Source organism: Vombatus ursinus, unplaced genomic scaffold, assembly GCF_900497805.2.
Source record: "Vombatus ursinus unplaced genomic scaffold, bare-nosed wombat genome assembly UNPS02005659.1, whole genome shotgun sequence".
NCBI lineage: Eukaryota > Metazoa > Chordata > Mammalia > Diprotodontia > Vombatidae > Vombatus > Vombatus ursinus.
This window is the reverse complement of record NW_020945437.1, coordinates 24,394,419-24,413,343: the sequence shown is the minus strand read 5'-3', so window position 1 is coordinate 24,413,343 and position 18,925 is coordinate 24,394,419. Positions and strand designations below refer to the sequence as shown.

The 18,925-nt window shown below is 38.2% G+C and overlaps 1 protein-coding gene across 3 annotated transcripts in view; it reads left to right on the top strand.

Moving 5' to 3' along the window:
• Window positions 1-55: 55 nt before the first annotated feature.
• MRPL48 (mitochondrial ribosomal protein L48) overlaps window positions 56-18,925 on the top strand; it is a 60,587-nt gene continuing 41,717 nt past the window's right edge. The window contains exons 1-2 of one of the 3 annotated variants that reach the window (XM_027848240.1): window positions 57-257; window positions 15,681-15,733. In XM_027848240.1, coding sequence (XP_027704041.1) covers window positions 15,686-15,733 — 48 coding nt within the window. In that variant the 5' untranslated portion in view covers window positions 57-257; window positions 15,681-15,685. Of the gene's footprint in view, window positions 258-15,680; window positions 15,734-18,925 lie in introns of all 3 variants that reach the window. The other 2 variants (XM_027848239.1, XM_027848241.1) reach the window with 2 other exon arrangements.

Below are 18,925 nucleotides of genomic sequence, written 5' to 3'. Positions count from 1 at the left end.
CAGGAGACAGTGAAGCGCATGCTCAGGAGACAGTGAAGCGCATGCTCGCTCCTAGCTGCAAAGGCTCCAAAAGAAAATGTATGTATGTGTCCCCGGAACCAAGTTTGTGTAGCCGGGAGACCATGTTATTGTGACGGACTAGTTTTAATTCCTGTCCTCCGAGGTCGTTTCCGGTTGTCTGAAGCTGCTAAGATCTCGGAAGGTCGCGAGACCGTGGGGGTCCCCAACCAGGAAGGATGAGCGGTGCCTTGGGGAAGGTAATGACGGCGCGCCCGGGGCCGCGAGGGATAGGCGGGAGGGCCGTGGGCCCGGAGCTGGAACCGCAGGGACATCCGGGACTCCAAGGGCAGGGGCGAGGAGGAGGCTTCTCCCGGCAGCCTTTGCGGTGCCCAGCCCTGTCAAGGGTTTCTGCACGTGTGCTGCTGACCTCATATCATCCAGTATCAGAATAGAAGGAGGGTTGAGGGGTCATCCATCTCCACACCCCCTCACATGACACCTGGAGAAACTGAGACCCAAAGAGGGAAAGGGACTTGCCCAAGACCACATAGGGTTGGTATAGGAAGTCCTTAACCTTTTTTGTGCCATGATCTCTTTGGCAGTCTAGTCAAGCCAATAGATCTCTTTCAAAGTATAACTTGTTTTTTAAATAATTAGAGAAAATGCTCAATTTCCACTAGAAGTTAGTGAAAATAAAGACATAGATTTTTCCCATCCTAGTTTATTTACCCCTTTGGGGAGGGTCTTTGGACCTCTGGTTAGTGGCAAGCCAGGAATTCAGTTTTTTTGTCTCTAAGTAGGGTGTTGTTGTTTTTTTTTTTCTTATCCTGATTCTCCTCCAGCCCTTTGTCATCTCTTCCAGTACTGGTCCCCAGTGTCTCATTTCTGCCTTTTCTGAACAACCTCCCTCATCTACACTCAGGATTCCCACTGCCCCTTATGTAAATGACTCCCAAACCATTGGCTCTAGTCCTGGCATCTCTCCTGAGTTTCAGACCCTCTGCCTTAATTATCTTTGGGACATTTACATCTAAATAACCTCTTGGTACCTCACATTTCAGATTTACAGTGCCTGAGGTAATCTTTCTCCCTCAGCCAGCTCTTCTTTACTATTTCTGCCTTAGGCACCACCATTCATTCACCAGGTCTCACTTATTCCAACGCTTGTGGTTATCTTTGACTCTTTCTTCACCCTCACCTGTCAGAGTCAATCAGTTACCAAGTCTTGTGGATTCTGTGTCTCTCTCATTGGTCTCTTTCGTTCTGTCCCCATTATTATCTCCTCTCCAGCACGATCCTTCCATTATTACCCATTTATAGTTTCTTAACTGGCTCTCACTCTCTTTTCCTTTTAATCTATCTTTCATATGCTCCAGACCAGTAATCTTCCATATATATATGGAAGTGAGTTAGTGTAAAGATTATTCTTTCTGTTTTATAGAATGAGACATAGGATAAATGACTTGCCCAGGGTCTGACAACTAGTAGTGTTAGATGTGGGACTTGACTCTTAGACTGTTAGTATTTTCACTGTAACAGAACATTTCTTCTCCTTATACCATGCTGCCTTTTTAATTCATCTGGACAATTGCGGTAGGCCCTCAGTGAGTCTTTCTGCCTTTCTTCCTTTCCATCTTCTTTCATTCCATCCATTGTACAGCTGCCAAAATAATATCTCTTAGGCACAGATATGGTTATATTATTCTTCTGCTCATAATCCTTCAGTGACTCCCTTCTGCCTACCAAATGACATTCAAATTCCTTAGCCTGTTTTTCTATAACCTAACACCATCCTACCTTTCCAGCTTTATCTCATATGTAACTCAGGACATTTAATAATGGTACCTCAATTTCCTCATCTGTAAACTAAAGGGGGGGGGGGAAATTAATACAAAATTATCTCTTTGGTCCCTTCCAGATCTAAACTATGTGTACCTTTGATTTTGTGCATGACAGTGATGTGATTGACTGTGATGACAGTGATACGGAGTTGAATGTGGGGCTAGAGTTAGACCTAACAATTTGGGCTAAATAAGGTAGGGAGCCAATCCCTAGCTGCCTCTTAAATTCTCTAGAGTTAGGGCAGTGCTGGGCACAGAGCACTGCTCTCTTGCTCTATATTAGCGTTGTAGAATGGTTATTCCCTAGCAATCTGTTAGTGTTTGGGTTCCACCAGGGTCAAAGAGCAAGAATGGCCCTTTGTTAAGTTGCACCTACAGATATGGGCCTTGTCCCAAATAATCCAATTCAGTGAACATTTGTTAAGCTTCTCATATGTATGCGGTGTTGTGCTAGATGCTGGGAATACAAAGATATTCTGAGTAACAATAACAAGTATATTTTCATATAAAACTAAAATATAAATATAAAAAGAAAATAAATAGAAATAGAAATCCCTGTCCTCAGTGAATTTATATTCTAATGAATGATTCAGTCTCTATCCAATTTATCCTAAAATTTGGGCGTCATGAAAGAGGGCTGTTACTATAGTTTTCTCTCCAGTGACTAACTAACACCTGGAATCTAGAGTCATTTACAGATTCAGTCCTGAAACATAGCATTGTGGAGTTTTATTAGCGGATTCTCCCACTCAATGCCTCATTCATGTACCCTTGATTGAACAAAGGTCATATATCTTTGTAGTTTATATACCTTTCTAAATTGTAATGTACATAGTCATTTCATCACAAGTAGACCTTCTTGCTAATGCAATCTTAAGTGAAATTACTAGAAAATTATTGCCCAGAATGCACTTTGACCTCTCCCTGGTCAAACTCTGTACAGAATATTGTCCATTCAGTTTTAGATGCTGTATTTCAGGAAGGAAATCAATAAACTTGGGCACAACTTATAGAAGGCAACCAGTGTGATAATTCAACCAACAAGCATTTATTTATTTATTTATTTTAATTTTCAGGCAGTTGGGGTTAAATGACTTGCCCAGGGTCACACAGCTAGTGTCAAGTGTTTGGTCTGAGGCTGGATTTGAACTCAGGTCCTCCTGACTTCAGGGCCAGTGCTCTATCCACTGTGACACCTAGCTGCCCCCAACAGGCATTTATTAAACATCTATTATGTGCCAAACACTGTGGTATATACTAGGGATACAGACAAAATGAATCAAACAATCCCTACTTTCAAGCAGTTTAGATTCTAATGAGAGGGAAGAGACAACAAGGACATAAGTGAATATGGAATAAATATAAAGAGAATAAATACGAGTTTGAGAAGGGAAGGTACTAGCAGTTTGGGGGGATCAGAAAAAGTATCATGTAAAATGCGGTGCCTGAGCTGTACCTTGAAGGAAGAGAGGGCTGATGGATGAATAGGTTAGAAATCATGTTATCTGGGGTCGCCTTCATCTGATGTGGTGAGCCTAGAGAAGAGAGGGTTTGGTAGGGGACATTCTCCTTGTGTTCAAGTATTTGAAAGACTAAGATTTGTTTTGCTTGGAGCAATGGATGAAGGTTGTAGACAGGCAGATTTTGGATTAATATAAGAAAAAAGTTCCCAACAGTAGAATTGTCTAAAAATTGAATAGACTCACTTGTTCATTGTCACTGGATGTCTTTAAGTGGAAGCTGGATCACCAGTTACCAAGGATTTTGTAGCAGTGATTCCTCTTCAGGTTTGGGGTGGATTAGGTAACTGTTAGGATCCATTCCTATTCAGAGATTCTGTGATTTCTTTTTTACAACAGGTATTTGTAACTGTTCTTTGAACCTATTTTCTTTCAGTTTTCACCTGTTCCTCTGATCTTGTATATGTGTATTTGTTTCTTTCCTTGATGTTCTCTGATTTTGTTTAAAAAAAAATTCTATGGTCACTTAAAAGGCATATTCACAGTTCACCCCACTATTAACTCATTTGACTGTGTGGTATGTTTCTATTTAGTCGTCTTCCTCCATAAATAGTTCAGCAGAATTGTAATTGTTAAATCATACATTTACTCAAGGACCAGAATTTGCCATAGAAAGAAGAGAGACCGTTTATCCTGGTGTGTATCCTGACAAATACTGTTAAAAACAAAAAACAAAACTGAGCTTGCATGCTGTTATTGGTCCTAGTTTTTGTTAGTCCTTGCTTCAATCCTGGGTAAAGTTCTGTCATGCTCATAAAGTGAGCCTATATGCTTCTTTGGCTTAGTCCTCTGTATCAGTTGTCTCCAAGTTTTTACTTGTGCATCCCTTAAAAATGTTTGAATCCACACCCAAATATATGCACATTTATTTATAAGTTATAAGCGTGAACATTAATTAATGTACATTACAAAATTTACACCAAAAGTAGAAATTAAAAATGGATGAGATAACAACGAAATATACGATCCTAGAGTCAATAGGGAGCTACCTGCATTTCAGGAAAATCACTTTGCAGCTGTGTGGGGGATGGATTGGATTGGGGAGAGACTTGAGTTGGGAAGATAAATTAGGAGCTTGTTGAAGTAGTTTAGGTGAAAGATAATAGTGGCCTAAGCTAGGGTGGTACCTTTATGAGTAGAGACATACAGATGTGAAAAGGGGTGGTGGAGGTAGAATTAGCAAGATTTGACAACTGATTGGATATGTGGGGTGAAGTGAGTGAGAATGGGGAATCCAAGGTGATTGTGAACTGCTGCTGCCACTGTGAACTTTGGTGACAGGAAGGATGGGTGCCCTGAACTAATAGGGAAATTTGGAAAAGGGATAGGTTTTAGGGGAAAGATACTGTAATGAGATCTTTGGTGTGTTATTACAACCCCTCCTGGCTTGCTCATCCTGTACAACTCACCATGTTTCATTTAAAATGAAGAGTATTGGAAAGGTGAGGGTCTTACCTGCCATTGCCCCAGAGCACAGAGCCAGCTGAGGACTTTGGGGTGGGGTGGGGGGGAGTACCCAGGAAGAGGCATGCAGTGTATAGATAATTGAGCAGGGACGGGGCAGGGAAGTGCCTGGATGGAGTTTATATTATAACTGTCCCAAAGGAACAGTGCCAGGGCAGCCAGGGATAAGTTGGAAGCTTGCATGGCTAGGGAACAGGAGGAGTTGGGAAGTAGAGGATTATGGTTGGATTGAAGACAAGCCATGCCACATTTGTGGGGAAAGTGGTATTCAACCTATCTTCCCACTCTCCAATTGGTTTATCATGTGCCTCTTTGCCCCTTGGAGGGGCCACCATTTTAGAAACCCTTGCCCTGTATTAACTGTATGAATTCAGGCCATGGAACTGTGGCAAGGAGGATTCTGAATTAAAATAGAAAATACACTTGTTGCTGTTTGGAATATTTTCCAATTCCTGATGTACCTGATGAGATACATTTCAAAAGTTGTTTTTTTTTTTAAAATTTTGATTCCTTAAGAGCAGCAGTGTTATTGATTTTGAAGTCTTGTAGTTGTTAGATAAATGGACCTCAGGTTTTGATTTGAATATATTGTGAAAGCAATGTGGCATTACTGGAAAGAGCCCTAGGTTGAGAATAATAATAATAATGATGATAATTGACATTTATGTAGTACTTTTAAGTTTGCAAAACACTTTATGTAAATAATGTCATTGATTCCACAACTCTTTGATGTGGATATTGCAGGTATTATTAGGATTTAAAGTTAGAGGAGACTAGAAATCATCTGTTCCAATCTTTTTATTTTACTAATAATGAAACTAAGAAGATATGATGCATCTAAAATCTCAGAAATAGTTCTTAAGAGAATTGGTATTTGCACCTAGGTACTTATATATCTAATGTTCCCACCACTCACCATGCAGTGTCTGTCATTTACAAGGACTTAGAAGACCGAGGTTTGAGTCCTGGCGATGCCACTTAGCAGCCAGGTGACTTAGGGCCAATTGCTTCACCTTCAGAGAGAATACTCTCTGCCATATTACCTTGTAGTGGTGCATCAAGTACTCTACAAATGCATGGTGTCATGTTTATATGTTTAGGTAGTTCCTAAATATTACCTGTTATATACATACACACATATACAAGCATACACACACATACACATGTACATAAATACGTGCACATATATAAGTTTATTCACATCAGCAAACATTGAGTGCGTGCTAGTGCTTAGCATATGTTTCGCTTATATTGGGGATGTAAAAACAATACTCCTCAAGGAGCTTATAATCTCTTTGAAAGATAAGGAGCATGTATATGAAACAATTAGAGTAGGATAGCAAACATTATTAACACAGAGAATTGAAGAATTGGAAGACATGTTAGAGTTCATCTACTTCAGCCTATCCCTAAACAGGAGTACCTTCAACAACATCATTGACAAGTAGTCATCCCACTTCTGTTTGAATACTTTTATTGACCAAAAGCTCATTGCTCTCCATTCATTTGATCCTGTTTTCAAACAGCTCTAATTGTTCGGAAGATTTTCCTTATGGGGAGTCATAATTTTCCTCTTTTTCCCTCCCCCGCCCTGGTGTTAGTTCTGCTATGTGGGACCAAGCAGAACAACTCTTAATACCCTTCCCCATGCCAGCCTTTCAGATACTCGATGACAGCCGTCATGTTCCCTTCCAGTTTTCTTTTCTCTAGGCAAATATTCTTAGTTATTAAAACTGATCATTATGTGTCATGGTCCCATCTCAGTCTTGACCTCTGTCCTCTGTACCCACTCAGGCTTGGCAGTGTCTTTCCTAAAATGAGGCTGAACTGAACACAATACTCCAGAGAGGGTCTGATGATGGCAAAGGACTGCAAGTTTACTGCTTCTCTCACTAGACTTCTGTTTATGCAGCCTAAGATTACATTACCAGAAGTATAATTAAATGCCAGAATGTGCAGTACAGATGATAATAAGCACTTTGGGAAATCAAGAAGGGCGGCTATAAGTGTGGATGGATTGAATGACTAAATAGTTATATTATTTAGTACTTACCTAAAAATATTCCTTATTTACATTTTCAATTAATACTAATAGGCTAAAGGAGAAATAAGCAGTTTTAGGGAAGCTGAAATATAGATTTTGCTCTTTTGTGAATTTTAGGCTAAGAGACTGACTGGTTTTTCAATCTTTAACTATGTCCCTGTGGTACTAATTAGGGTAGAGTCTTGGATACCTGACAACATTCCTTCTTGGTGGCAGGATATCCTAAAATTTCCTGTTTTCTCCTCTTTCCCATCCTCTTGAGAAAATATGAGTATCCTCCTATTTGTATGCACTCCACTCAGACTAGAGGGCCATTTTAGGAATTTAGTGTAGGGCCACATTATTGAGGAACACAACTAGTATAGAGGAAAGAATACTGAACTTGCAGCCAGGAGACCTGGTTTTGATTATTGGCTCTGCCATTGACCAGCATTGTTGATTTTGGGCAAGACTGGCTGAGTCTCAGTCTCCTCATTTGTAATATGGAGATACTAATACCTGTACTGCCTGCCTCACAGGGTTGTTGTGACTCTGTGGAATAAGGTAGGGAATAGGGAATGAGTCATTAAAGAGCTCTGGTCCAAAAATCAAATTTCTCAGAGGAGTGCCAGGCACTGGCAGTCATGAGAAATGTGATGCCAGATTTTAGTGGCTCTTTACTATCTACATGGTCAAGTCCAAATTCCTTTCAGGCATTATCTCCCTTTCGTCTCCTGTAGGAACAGTCCACAACAGCTAAATTATTCTCCCTAAACCTGATAATCATATTCTTGTCTTTCCCCATGCTGTTTCCTTTTCTGGAATTTCCTCCTTCCCACCAATACAAATTCTACCCATCTCTCAGTAACCATATCAACTCCTGCTTATTCCATGGAGCCTTCTGTGGCTATAGGCCTACCCTTAATGCACAATAGTTTTCGTTTTTTATAATGCTTCATGTTTACCAAGCACTTTACATGTATTATATTGTTTGTCTTTATACCCTCCCCATATGGTTGGGAATAGAAATAGCATGTTATATTAGAAGAACTCTGTACTGGGAGTAGGGAAACCTGACTTCAGGTCTTGATTCTGACACTAAATAGTCTTATTATCTCAGGTGCACAGTTTTTTCCTCCAATTGGCAGGTAAGAAAAATGAGGCCAAGAATATACTAAGCTATCAGCAAGCATTTATTGGGACCTATTCTATGTCAGGCACTCTGTTAGGTGCTGAGGGTACAAAGACAAAATTGAAACAGGGCTTTGCCCTCAAGGAGCTTACTGTCTTATCAGTAGAGACAACATGTACATAGTATAAGATGGATGTCAAATACAAGGCTGTGGGGGGGAAGGTAATAGCATCTCAGGGGTCTGGGAAATACTTCATGGGGAAAAGGTCACTTGATCAGAGTTTTGAAATGAACGAAGTGGAAGTAAGGTAGAAATGTATTCTAGGCATTGGGGCTATGTCCTCTCTATCTCTAACCCCTCTTCCCCCCACCCCCATTAAAACCCTTCCTTATAAAAAATTAGTACAGATAAAACAAATAACACACTGGCCTTTTTTAAAAACACCATCCATTCTTGGTCAGTTTTTAATCTGTGACTTCAGATCTTTGTGTGTTGTGCCCCAGCCTCATCACCAATGGCATATTTCTTTCCTGTAATCCACTGCAGTAGCTCTGTCCTCATTACTTCACTCACTGTCTTCACAGTTCCTCTCTTTCGCAGAGCTGCTCACCATTAATTGATGAGGAGACCATTTGCAGACTTGGTCCCAAAATAGAGAACTTTTGTTCTGATAAATAACACCAAGGATTTCAGGGCAGAGGAATCATTTTTCCCGTTGTGGAGGGAGCAGCCCAGGTTAAAATCTGAACATTTTCCAGAAAGTTGTCATCTTCTAAGCTTTGCTCTTAGGTAATTAAAAACCTATATATTGTAGAAGCCCAGAATCCACAAGATAAAGGCAGAAAAAGCCTGGCTTTATCTACTGTTCTGTCCCTGCACAATACTTCATATTTACAATTGACCCATTGAAAGCAAACCCCATTTGAATCATATTTTTTAACCCTTATTGCTCTTTATCATAGTGTAGAAATTAAAGCTAGAAAGGACTTTAGAACATAGAATATGGAATGTTAGAGATGGATGAACCTTCAGATCATACTGTGGCAAGTAAATGACTGAGGAAACAAAGGTTCGATCTTCTGAGCATATCAGTAAGCAGTGCTTGCCAGTTGCCCAGCAAACTGGGACCAGATTGCCTCATCTTAGGCCTGGACCCCAAATATAGGGGGAGACAGACTTTTATACATCAAAACCAGTTAATCAAATAAGGCCAATTAATTAAAAGGAAACAATACAACATTAAGTAATCTGATTTCTAATTGTATGAAAGATTAGGGACTTTCCAAGCTGGGAGAGGGAGAGGGAGAGTGAATAGATGAAATTCCCTAAAATCAGAAAAGGAGGTGTCCCCCACCCCTGTGTCTGTGAACAGTCAAAGGAACGTGGAAACAGTAACTGATTGATCAGAATGGGACCAGTTTTCAGAAGAGACATCTGGGTTGTTTGAGATGTACAATTGTGAGGAAACTCCTTGCGTCAATTTTTGGATCTGACCAAGTTTCTAGTTAGCATGACCTAAGTCTATAGTTAAGGGTCTCTAAATAATAGGTAGAGGTGGTCCAATTTCCCAGACTCTCAGGACTAGGTTCAAATAATACAATAAGGTTTTCTTCCAGTTCTGCAATTGAATAAAGTGTTCTCATAAGATAGAATTTGGACTAAACACATAAGTGAATAGAAAGAAGATGGAGTCAGTGTTGTTTACTCAATTCCCACAATTAAGCACTTGCTATCTTAATCCCCTAAATTCCCTCAATACAGGGGTTGACAGAGTGTGTTTGTGCTCTTTTAGCTCTTATATTCTTTGAGTTTCTGTGTTCAAAATAAATGACAGTGGTGATGATGATTATTTGTACCCCCTCTGGGAAATTCATAGTCTATTCTCTATTCTGCTTCTTATTCTTATTAAATAAGAATACACTGATACTCTCCGTGGATGCTCCATAAATATAAATTGATTTGATTTCAAGTCTGGTATTAAAACAGGTTTTTCCTAACCTACTTTACTCTTGTCTTTATTCATTCACTGATTATCTACTGTGTGCATAGCACACTAACATTGTAAAAAGGATGATTTGTAGTGTGATTGGCAAGCTCTTTCCCAACAGCTAGTGTTGAAAACTATATCTATTCCTGATGAATTTCTCTGTTGGCTTAGGTGATTAGGATTGTGAGGGCCTACTATTAGGTAATGCAGGGATTTAGTCCTAGATAAACAGCTGTTTAGAAAATTTTTAAGGATTCTGTTTTTGGCAGAGTTTTCTGTAGATTACCCTGAAATCTTATTTCCATTGCTATTCATCATATGTCTTAGACACTAGGTGTTGATTTCCTCCTATCTCAGAACTTCCTGTTGACATTGGCAGAAAGTTACAGCACCCTGAGGCCTTAAGAGACAAAATGCTCTAAAAATCTGAAGTGGTCTTCTTCTTTATGCAAAGACCAGAAAACTGTTGCAATAGACCTATAGTTTTAAAGACATAAATGCCAAAGTCAGCGAAATTTTCTCACTTAGAGTGGTCTCCTTGGTTTTCTGTACCACAGGCAGGTAAAGATCAAAGAATTATAAAATCTCAGAGACCTTAGAGGTCACTTAGTTAAACCAATACGTTACTGAGAATCCCTTCTGTAATTCATGCCTGAAGTTTTCTTTCTCTGGTTCTGTACTTTTGTTTTCTATCATATGTGCTTTGCCTTCCTTGGTTTTAACTGGTCACACCTCCTTCACCCAAAAGTTACTAGGATCAGTGAACCCACACATGAAATCAGAGATCCTTTAAATACTAATAATAATACATAAAAGAAGTTGCACAAAGCCCTCATCATGTAATATTGTGGCATGGTGGCAACCCTCACTTCTCAGTGGTTATGCCAGTGGGACACAACCACTGGCAGGTTCCATTATCCTAGAAAACCTTCATGTATGGTACAGATAACATATCAGGTCTGTTTTCTGAGGACCAGCCTAGCTAAATATGGAGAGGTTCATTACTAGTAGAATGACCACTTATTGATAAAGGCTTTAGGCAGTGGAAAATATAAATGGTCTTCAGGCCTGTGCATTTGGCTTCCTGTTCAGTAATGTTGACAGAAAGGCAGAAAAGGGGGAAGAGGATGCTAAGAATAATTTTTAGGCCATCTATAAATTACTTTAATTCATATATATGATTATTACTTATGGTTTATATGAGTGAGATTATTACTTATAGTTTACATGGGATTCATGTTGAGTGAGTGGATGTACTACTCGAGAAACTAAATCTTATAAATCTTGACATTCTCCCTCTAAATGAAATCAGAAGACATAAGGAAGTTGTAGTCAAATGGAAAAATAGCTGACACATTCTCCTTAGATAAATAAAGGACTTGGCAGACTTCAAGTTTTATGTGTTCAAGGGCAATAAGAAAGACCATTTCATGGGACATTTAGCTATTCCACATTGCAGTGTTCATGATAAGCATGAACAAATATGAATAAGATAACAAAGAGACCATCATGAAAATAATTGCAAGTTAGCTACCAACTGCTGATGCACACTATAAAAGAAGTAAATACATTCTGTTAAAAACTTAATTAGGGAAAGGGCTGGGGAAAGGAATAAGCATTTATTAAATGCCTACTATGTGCCAGGCACTGTGCTAAATGCTTTTTATAAATATTATTTCATTTGACCCTCACAACAATAGTAGATGCTATTATTAATTAATTATAATTGATATTATAAGATCTTCCAAATGAAATGATCATACTCTTTAATACTTATTGACTTCTAGTGCAGAGGTAGGCATGGGGAAGAGAGAAAAATGTGTTAGAAAACATAGTTTAGGAATAAGAAGTGAGAGAAGTCAGAGACTTATAAACCATGAAGAAACTTTATGTCTGTAAATCATGAATACTTTCTTTGGGAAAAGAAAGAATTGGGAAGTGCTAGACATGGTAAGGACCAAATAACATGACAAAAAAGGAAACTTTTTTTATTTTAATTTTTTTTTAGTTTTTAAAAAATTGTTTATTTGTTTATTTTTAGTTTTCATCATTTGCTTTTAAAAGATTTTGAGTTCTAAATTTCACCCCCTTCCACTCCTCCCTCCCCAAGACAGCATGCAATCTGATATTGGCTATACATGTATGATCACATCAAACACATTTCCATATTAGTCATGTTGTGAAAGAAGATTCAGAATAAAAGGGAAAAACCACGAGAAAGAAGAAACAACAAAAAAAGAGAAAACAATATGCTTCGATCTGCATTCAGACTCCATAGTTCTTTCTGTGGCTATAGATAGTATTTTCTATTATGAGTCTTTTGGAATTGTCTTAGATCATTGGATTGCTCAGAAGAGCTAAGTCTAACAACGTCGATCATCGCACAGTGTTGTTTTTACTGTGTACAGTGTTATGGTTCTGCTCACTTATCTCAGCATCAGTTCATGCAAGTCTTTCCAAGTTTTTCTGAAATCCACCTGCTCATCATTCCTTATGGAACAACAGTATTCCATTACATTCATATATCACAACTTGTTCAGCCATTCCCCAAGGGATGGGCATCCCCTCAATTTCTAGTTCTTTGCCACCACAAAAAAGAGCTGCTATAAATATTTTTGTCCATGTGGGTTCTTTTCCCTTTTTTATAATTTCTTTGGCATACAGACCTAGTGGTGGTATTGCAGGATCAAAGAAAGGGTATGCACAGTTTTATAGCCCTTTGGGCATAGTTCCAAATTGTTTTCCAGAAAGGTTGAATCAGTTCTCAACTCTACCATCAATGCATTAGTGTTACAATTTTCCCACATCTTCTCCAACATTTATCATTTTCCTGTTTTGTCATGTTAGCCAATCTCTTAGGTGTGATGTGGTACCTCAGAGTTATTTTAATTTGCATTTCTTCAATCAATAATGATTTAGAGCATTTTTTCATATGGCTATAGATAGCTTTATTTCTTCATCTGAAAACTGCCTGACCATTGATAAATGCTTTGACCATTTATCAATTGGGGAATGACTTGTATTCTTATATATTTGAATCAATTCTCTATATATTTTGGAAATGAAGCCTTTATCAGAGACACTGGCTGTAAAAATTGTTTACCAACTTTCTGCTTCCCTTCTAATCTTGGTGTATTGGCTTGCTTTGTGTAAAACCTTTTTAATTTAATGTAATCAAAATTAGAAGCTGGATATATTTTAAAAGATAATAAATACTTGGTTTCTCATGTGGGAGCTATTTCCAAATCAGCTGTCTTTGTACAGAAAAACCATCAGCTTGTTAAAAGGAAGATCAAAATCAATACAAACTAGAAGAGTTGGTAAAAATGATACTATGGAGTGTTATTGAGGCCACTCCAACCTGGCTTATTTATATGATGCCAAAAATTGAGAAATGGACACAGGCTATTACCATTGTAATGAAGTTTAATGCAAATCAGTTACTATGATGAAGAGACCAAAGGAGATTAGATGCCATCTTAAACAGCAAACATTTGATACTTTCACTAAACAAAGAGACATGGTAGCCATGCATGGGCAATGCCTAGTTAAAATGTAAATTTATGTATAAAATCTGGGGGCATCTAGATGGTGCAGTGGATAGAGTGCTGAGCCTGCAGTCAGGAAGACCTAAGTTCAAATTCAGCCTCAGACACTTATTAGCTGTGTGACCCTGTTTGCCTCAGTTTCGTCATCTGTAGAATAAGCTGGAGAAGGAAATGGTAAACCAGTCTAATATCTTTGCCAAGAAAACTCCAATGGGGTCATAAAGAGTGGGACACAACTGAACAAATAAAATCTTAGAGGATAATGGTAGAAGATTATGAGCAATATTGCCTCATAAAATAGAGAGAATCCATGGTAGGAAAAGCAGATTTTTAGAAAGCTTGGCAAGAGAGCCAACTAAGCCAGGTCATCCCGTGGGTATTTAAGGATGAAATTTGAAGTAAGAAAACAGGGGGAAAATGGAATAGATTTGAAAGATTTCGATAATGTACCCTTTATGACTTCAAAGGACAGTGGAGCCTTTACATTAAGAATTTTTTTTTTTTATTTTGTTTTTAGTGAAGCAATCGGGGTTAAGTGACTTGCCCAAGGTCACACAGCTAGTACATGTCAAGTGTTTGGTCTGAGGCCGGATTTGAACTCAGGTCCTCCTGACTTCAGGGCTGGTGCTCTATCCACTGTGCCATCTAGCTGCCCCCACATTTAGAATTTAAAATGATAATGTCATACATGATTTTAAAATAAAATGGAAATGCCACTGAAGATAAAGATGGGAAGAGTAGCTGACCCAGACCAAATATAGGAGAGAAGGTGTGCTGGAGGCAGCACAATACCAAAGACATGGAGGGATCAACTTTTGGAGTATTCAAAAGAGGGGAGGATATGAAAATCTTAGAAAAAAAACCTCGGACATTATTGTTACTAGAAAAAAGGTGACTGAGAGAATATTAATAACCACTAACCCATATACCACCTTTCCCATCTGTACTATATTTTTATGAGAATAATCTACACACAGACTGAAGGCATGCTTGATGGCATGCCATAAGAAGGGAACAGTGATCCTTTTGCAAATTTGGGAGCTTTTTCCAAACTTTCCTTTTTCTGTGAAAGGCACCCTTCCAATCTCTCTGATCCATAACCTTGGGGTCGTCTTCAGTTTCTTGTTCTCCCTTACCCACATATTTGATCTGTTGCCAAATCCTGATATTTCTACTTCCACATGTGATTTGTCTCTACTCAAATAGTTACCACCTTAGTCCCTCATCATCCCCTGCCACCCAGAGTATTGCAATGGCTTCCTAATCGGTCCCTCTGCCTCAAGCTTATTATTGCTCCACTCTGTCTTCCACGCTATTGCCCAAGTTATTTTCTTTGAGTATAAGTCTGACCTTATTACTTCCCTATTCAATCAACCACGGTGGCTCCCTATTGCTTCTAGGATCAAATATGGTCTTCCTTGTTTAGCTCTTCACAACTTGGCTCCAAGCTGACTTTCCAGGCTCATTGGACGTTGTTACCACACTCTGCAATTCAGACAAACTGGCTTTCTCACTTGCCTCACATGTGACATTTCATCTCATATACATGCCTTTGCTCTGGTTGTCCCATACCTAGAATGTTCCCCTTTCTCATCTCTGCCTCATAAAAATCTCTCTCTTCCTTAAAGATTCATCATAAGCATAGTACCTGGCACATAGTGGAGACTTAATAAATATTAGTTGACTGATTTGTTGATTGATGTCCAATAGACAATTAAAGATGTGACAAATGTTCTTTGCTTCTTTCAGCAACCAAACTGTTCACATATAGAAAAAGGGATAGAATATAGAATAGAGGGATGTTAAATATAGAATATAGAAAAAGCCTTTACTAATACCCCCCAGTTATTAGTATTCTCTTCCTATTGAAATTACTTTGTTTATACTATTAAGCACAAAAATAAAATAAAACTATAAAAAAAAGGAATTACTTTGTATTGACATATACATATACTTTGTGTATATTATGTTTTCCTAGTAAAACACAAGCTCCTTCAGTGCAGGGACTGCTTTTGTATAGCCTAGGATAGTTCATGGTACAGACTAGATACTAAGACAATGTTTGTTGAATTTAATTGAATTGATTCAGTTAGCCAATTAAAAATGAAGTAGTTATAGTTCCTTTACACATTAAGATTGTCCTAATACTGCTTTTCTGGTACAGGTGCTATGCCTGAGGAAAGATGCCTTTTCAAAACAGGCCCTTTCATTTGTAAGGTAAGTATACCACCTGCATCCTACTTTCTGGTACATTAGTGATGAAAGGCATTAGGTAGTCCTGGGACATTTCTGGTGGGCCCTGTCCAGCCTGAGACAACGCACAGAAGAATTAACTATCTGCTTCTTGCTCTTTCTCCTTTCCTTCCGGCTCTCAATGGGCTGACTTCGGCTGTGTTCTTTAGGGAATTGTGTGGGGAAGATTTACTCTTTTTTGTTTGTTCTTAAGCAGTGAAGGAAATAGAGATTTAGTGTCAAACCTTCGGGCACCTTGTGCTATAACCTCCCCACTGATGAACAGATGGAATACCTGAAAAGAGGTGGGCTTCTTGCCATCAAGAACAGTGTGATTTCCAGACCTGCACATAGGGGGTGCCTCAGGGCCACAGAACCTGATCCGCATATGGGGAAAAGAGTCAGGAGGCATCCTCTACTTGCTAGCAGTCCCATTTAGCTGCTTGCTGGTTCATAGTGCTATATAGGACTGTGCCGCAAGCATAGTGGTTATCTCATCCAGTAGTGAGTTCTCCAATAATATTGGAGGTCTTCAGTCGAATATTGGATGACCAGTTGTTGGGGGTTTGATAGAGGGATTCATTAACTAGGAAGAGAGTTGTAGTTGATCGCTGTTAAGGTTCCTTACAACCTAAAGGATCATAGAATTCCAGAGCTGGAAGAAACCTCAGCAGAAAACTCCCCTCAGGAGTTTTCTACCTGTTCCTAAGTCAGAAGTCTACTTTACAGACTTTACTTGCAGATCTGCAGTGGTGAGGAACTCATTCTGCCTTTGGATAGTTCTAATTATTAGAAAGTTCTTATGTGAGGGTGAAATCTGCCTTTCTGCAGTTTTTACCCCCAGGTCCTAGTTCTCCCCTGTGGTGCCATGCAAAAAAAAAAAGAAAGAAAGTCCATTTTCACTGCAGTCATGCAGTGCTTCAGAATACTAGAGGACACTTGTCATATCTCTGCTTGGTCTTCTCTTTTCCAAACTAAATGTTTCCCATTCTCTTTTGATCCTGAAATGATAGGATTTTGAGTCTCTTCCTCATCTTCATTGCCTCTCTCTCTGTGTTATCTCCTTCTGCTAGTCATTGTCCTAGCTAATTATGTGGCCCCCAGCAGTGGAAAGGAGAGTCCATGGTCCACAACTCTGTAACTGAAATCATGTTGAGGTCCTGTTAGCAAATATATTATAGATGGGTAATATTAAAAAAGAAAGTTTTATTGCTCTTTTTTTCTTCTTCTTTTAAAAATCAGTCATCTCTGGATATCTCTCCTTCCAATGAAGTTTCCCTTGTTTTAAATTTAAAAAAAATTTTTGTTTTTATGTCACATTCATTTCCGAATAAATTCCTCTGCTCCCCTACCCAGTGAGCCTTCCTATATAACAAAGAACTAAAAAAAAGAAAAAGAAAAAAAGTTGAACAAAATAATTGACAGATCATCTCTATCTGAAAATATATGTAGTATTCCACTCCTCTACTATGCCACTTCTGTAATAAGAGGAGGTATAGCATTTTCTTATCTCTTTGGTCAAGATCAGTCAAATTACACAATTTTCACATTTGAAAATTTTATGCCTTATGTTTTTATATCACATTCATTTATGAATAGATTCTTCCCTCTACCTTAAGAATCTCCCATGTAACAAAGATTAGAAGAGAAAAAAACAGTTTGTCAAAATTAATCATCTTGACCACATTTGACAATAAATGCAACATTCTGTATTTATAGTCTCCCTGTCTTTCCAGTAAAGGGGAAAAAGTATATTTTCTCATCTCTTTAATCTGGAGCTAGACTTGGTCATTATAATTTTACAGTGTTTCATTTTAGTCTTCTTTCTATTACATTTTAAAAATTATTGTATACTTTCTTTTCCTAGTTCTGATGACTTCTTTGTATTGGTTCTTAAGAAAATTTCCCTCATTTATCTGAATTCTTCATATTCTTTGTTTCTTATGGTGCCACAATATTCCATTACATTCATATACCACAGTTGGTTTAGCTGATGGGTACTTGCTCTATTTACATTTCTTTGCTATCCTAAAAAATGGTGCTAATTATGAGCCGTTTTGTTTCTGTCCAGAGATGTCTACATCAAAAGTTATGGACATTTTAGTCATTTTTTTTCCTAAGCATAATTCCAAATTGTTTCCAAAATGTTGGAATAGTTCACAATTCCACTAGCAGTATTTTAGTATTCTGCCTTCCTGAAGCCACTTCTAAAAGTGATTCTTTTCACTTTTTATCATCCTTGACAATTTTCCAGGCATAAGGTAGAGTTACGGTCTTTAAATTTTTTTTAAATATTTAATTTTTTCCAATTACATATAAAAACAATTTTTAACATTCATTTTTAAAATTTTTGAGTTCCATATTCTCTCCCTCCCTCCCTACCCTCTCCCCTCGTTGAGAAAGCAGGTAATTTGAGAAAGATTACACATGTGCAGTCATGGCAAAACATTTTTCCATATTAGTCATGTTGTGAAAGAAAACACAGACAAAAAAAACCATCAAGAGAAACAAAGTTAAAAAAAAGTATGCTTCGATCTGCATTCAGACTCCATCAGTTCTTTCTCTGGAAGTGGATAGCATTTTTCATCATAAGTCCCTCAGAATTGTCTTAGATCATTGTATTTCTGAAAAAAGCTAAGTCATTCTCAGTTTATCATTGTACAGTATTTCTGTTATTGTGTACAGTGTTCTCTTGGTTCTACTCACTTTACTTTGCATCAGTTCATGTAAGTCTTTCCAGGTTTTCCTGAAAGTATCCTGCTTATCACTTCTCATAGTACAATAGTATTCTATCACAATCATATACCACAGCTTGTTCAGCTGTTCCCCAGTTGATGGACATCCCCTCAATTTCCAGTTCTTTGCCACCACAAAAAGAGCTGCTGTAAATATTTGTGTACATATAAGTCTTTTTTCTTTTTTTAATCTCTTTGGGATATAGACTTTGTAATGGTATTGCTAGATCAAAGGGTATGCACAATTTTATAGCCCTTTGGGCATACTTCTAAATTGCTCTCTGGAATGGTTGGATCAGTTTACAACTCCACCAACAGTGCATTAGTGTCCCAATTTTTCCACTTCTCCTCCAACATTTGTCATTTTCCTTTTCTGTCATATTGGCCAATCTGATAGGTGTGAGGTGGTAGCTCAGAATTGTTTGAATTTGCATTTCTCTAA